Consider the following 3,982-nt stretch of genomic DNA (forward strand, 5'->3'; position numbering starts at 1 on the left):
CTCAGTGGAGAGAGAGAAACACAAACCGAGTTCTCGGGGGTGATCCACGTGCCCCACGAGGCACGCTGCGTGGACACAGCTCGGTGGGGTTAGTGTTTTCATAGAGTTGTGCAGCTCTCCCCCCACTTCATCTCAGGACACTGTCATCACCCCACAAGAAGCCCTGCACCCCAGCCCCAGGCATCCCGAGAGACACTGTCTCTGTTCATCTGCCCCCTCGACGTTTCAAGTGGGCGGGATCGTACAGCGTCAGCATGGTCCGTCAGGGTCCATCCGTGTCCCAGCGGGGCTCAGAGCACCATGCTTTATGGCTGAGTGACGGCCCTGTGTGTGTGTTCCATTTGGCGCTTGTCCGTCATCTGTTGACGGACGCCTGCATTGTGTCCACCGTTGGCTTGTCTTTCTGCGTTCCGGGGCACACATCTATCTGGGAGCGGGATTGTTGGGTGGGGGGTTGGGCAGTGACCGTGTTTCACATCTGGAGGACGCACGTGGTGTTTTCCGGGGCCGTGAAGTTGCCCTCAAGAAGCAGCATTGCCTGCTGGGAAGTGCCTAGACGTGTCAGACAGGCCTGGGCGGGGCTGTGTGAGGGGCGCCCAGCTGGTGGGCTCCTGTGCTGCTCACGCCCCCAGCAGGCCAGCCCTCAAGGTCCCGGGCCCCTGGCCCCATTGCTGGAGGGCTGGCAGGGGCAGGGGTGGAGAGGCCTGCCTGGCTCCCCACTGCGCTGAGCTCTTCCTTCTGTGTCTCCCTCCACCCGCAGGCCACAGGACCCTCCGGGGCCAAGATGCAGCTTCTGGAGACAGAGTTCTCCCGCACGGTGGGCGAGCTGATTGAGCTGCACCTGCTGCGTCAGGACAGCATCCCAGCCTTCCTCAGTTCCCTCACCCTCGACCTCTTCAGCCGCCAGACAGTGGCCTAGCAGCAGCCCTGACCCCCCCAGAACTGCTCAGCCCCCGGCCTCACGAGGAGGCTCAGCAGCCAGAGGGGCCTGCCCGGCCTGTACCCTGTGCTCCACCTGCCATGGCCAGCCTACCTGCCACCCCGGCCCTCAGCCCCCAACAGCCAGGTCCTGCCTGCCTCCACATCACCTGCGCCTGGGACCCACACCCCTGTCCCTCAGCCCCTAGATGAATGGATGCAACCTGACTGATGGTCACGACCTGTGCATGCCAGCCACATACCCACACTCACATGCACACTTATATGCACCTACAGGTACACCCACACATGCGCACACTCACATGCCTCCACATGTGCACACGTATACACATGCACTCACATGCGCACACGTATGCACATGCACACACCACATTCATGCACGCATGTGCATATACATACATGTACCCACCTGCACTCACATGTGCACATGTATGCACACACATACGTCGCACACATGCACATACACTATACATGTGCACACATATTTGTGCCCCCTCTGCCCACAGGGGCAGAGCTCAGGAATGTCCTGGCCTGGCACCACTCCCCTCTCCTCAGGGTCATGGGGCTTCTGGGCTCCCCAGTCTGCCGCGGAGGTCCCCCTCCCTGTCCTGGGCTCTTGAGTTGGCCACACCCCTGTACCCCGGAAGGTAGGGCTCAAGGCTGCTCTCGGGGTTGGGCCCTGGGCAGCCTAGGGGCTGACTGCCCTGCTGGAACTTGCCGCCCTGCCCTCTCCCCAGGTGCCCTCATGCCCCCTGCCCTGACCCCCATGCTGCTCAGAGCCAGGCGGACTGGACCGCCAGCCAGAGCGCCTCACTCCTTATGAAATAAACTCCCCCTGCTCTCAGCCCGGCTCGCTGTGGTCTGTCTGAGACCAAATGCAGTCTGCCCTTGCTCACACCCGCACCATGCCCCAGGGACGGACGAGCATCAGGGGAAGGGGGCAGACGCCACCCCCACAGAGTGAGTGGCCCACAGAGAGGGAGGGCCACACCACCCACTGCCACCATAGAGGTGTGGCCAGAAGTCTGCAGCCTCCCGACGAGTGAGCCAGCCAGCAAGTGTGGCCTCCGCCAGCCCGCCTCTGAGCCTCACTCTTGCTGCAGGACCAGCGAGTCACCTGTCACCAGGGCTGAGAGCTGGGCCTGCCTCCAGACACACAGCCCAGCCTGTGGTGGGAAGGCAGGTCCTTGACCTTCAGCCTCTGACCCTGTCCCTCTGCTGCTGCTCAGGGACAGTGGCAATTGGAGCTTCCGCCCAGGCCTCCCACTGGGGAGCCAGCTGATGCGGTACTGTCTGGAATCCTACCAGAAGAGCCCCTTCCCTCCACGACCACCTCACTTCCCAGGCCACAGACAGGCCTTTCCAGTAGGTGACCCCTGAGTGGGCCTCTGGGGTCTGCCTTCACACAGTGCCTGAGAGCAGGGTGGAACTTGGGCAAGGGCCCTGCAGGGCCAGTGTCCGAGCCAGGCCGGGAGGGGGCTGCCTTCAGAGGCAGGTGGCCCGACTGAGGGGTGTGGTGGGAAAGCCCCGGGGCACGGTGGCAGGGCTGAGGGAGACACGCTGGACCTGGGGCCCACGGCTGCCGCGAGTGGTGCTTCAGGCCCTCAGGGCAGTGGGGAGACGAAAGAGCTCGGACCCACTCATAGAAGCAGGAACCGACCGCCCACCCCATCGTGGGGAAAGAGACCTGGTGCCAGCGTCCCTGTGCCAGGCACAACCCCCGGAGCAGGTTACCAATGCCCACTGAAGGGAAGTGGGCCCAGTCTTGAGGACTAACCAGACCAGAGGAGGGTCAGAAGGCACCCAGGCCCCGACTCCTGGTCTGGGGACACTGAGGACATGAGGTGGTGAGCGGCCAGCGGGCTGGAGGGTACAGAAGGTTCCATGTGGTCACAAGTCTCCTTCCCTGAGAAGGAGGAGGAGTGGGCGAGAAGTCCCACCCCTGAGGGATGCACGGTCTGGCCCAGGCCAGGGCTCCAGAGGGCACCTCCAGGCAGTTTAACCACCTCCCTCCACACCCATCTGCCAAAGGTGTGGGAATAAACTGAGGCAAGGCCGCAGCCAGGCCACAGAAGGTTCCAGTCCCGGCAGGGCCCCTCACACTGGCTCGTCCACTGTTGAATGCTTAATGGTCCATCTGCAAGCTAATGACTGATTTTAGGGATCAGTGCCACAGCAGTGAGCTGTGACCACCGGGATGTGGCAGAATTCTGGGAGCCGCTCCCTCAGCCACCCTGGGCTTCCCAGGGCTCCGTTCCCAGCCATGCCGCCAGGCCCGGCCCTGGCCCCCACTGACCCGGCACTGAGGCTTCGAGCCCAGGATGCGATCCCTGCTACTGTTTCCTCCTTCCTGTGACGATCTAGTTTGTGTTCTAGAAATGTCTGCCAAGTAGATGGGTAAACCGGGGTTTCTCTAGCTCCTCAGTACGGCACCTGGGGTCCCCCGACCAGCAGCGTCACCGTGGCGGCAGAAATGCAAAGTACCGGCCCTGCCCTAGACCTGCCGAACCAGCATCTCCATTTTAACAGGCCCCTCAGCCCCGTGGACTCCTAATTGGACCTCCCAGACTTACAAAGCTCTTCCCATCTACGAAGGAGTGCTGGTGGCACAGTGGTTAAAGCACTTCACTGCTAACTAAAAAGTCAGTGGTTTGAAACCACCAGCCATTCCAAGGAAAAAAGAAGAGGCAATCTGCTTCTATAGAGATTAAACCAAAACACAAAAAACAAACTCAGTGCCATCAAATCAGTTCCGACTCATAGTGACCCCTCTGGGGTTTTCAATGTGGGGAGCTCTGGTAGCATAGTGCCTAAGACACTTGACTGCTAACCACAAGGCTGGCGGTTCAAACCCACCAGCTACTCCTCAGAAGGAAGATGGGGCAATCTATTTCCATAGTGATACTGCCTTGGAAACCCAAGGAGGGGTCGCTATGAGTCAGGTCCGACTCAACAGTACATAACAACAACAACATCACTATGGAAGTAACCTTGGAAACCCAATGGGGCTGTTCCACTCTGTCCTCTAGGGGCGCCGTGGGTC

General features: G+C 60.9%; 1 protein-coding gene across 1 annotated transcript in view; it reads left to right on the plus strand.

The window, feature by feature from the left end:
* The window catches only part of MAD1L1 (mitotic arrest deficient 1 like 1), a 370,401-nt gene extending 369,482 nt beyond the window's left edge, over window positions 1-919 (plus strand). Inside the window, exon 17 of the mRNA XM_007941221.1 lies at window positions 761-919. Coding sequence (XP_007939412.1) covers window positions 761-919 — 159 coding nt within the window. The remainder of the gene's footprint in view (window positions 1-760) is intronic.
* Window positions 920-3,982: the final 3,063 nt, after the last annotated feature.

This window comes from Orycteropus afer, unplaced genomic scaffold (assembly GCF_000298275.1).
Source record: "Orycteropus afer afer isolate SDZICR_OR568_19922 unplaced genomic scaffold, OryAfe1.0 scaffold00006, whole genome shotgun sequence".
Taxonomy (NCBI): Eukaryota; Metazoa; Chordata; class Mammalia; order Tubulidentata; family Orycteropodidae; genus Orycteropus; species Orycteropus afer.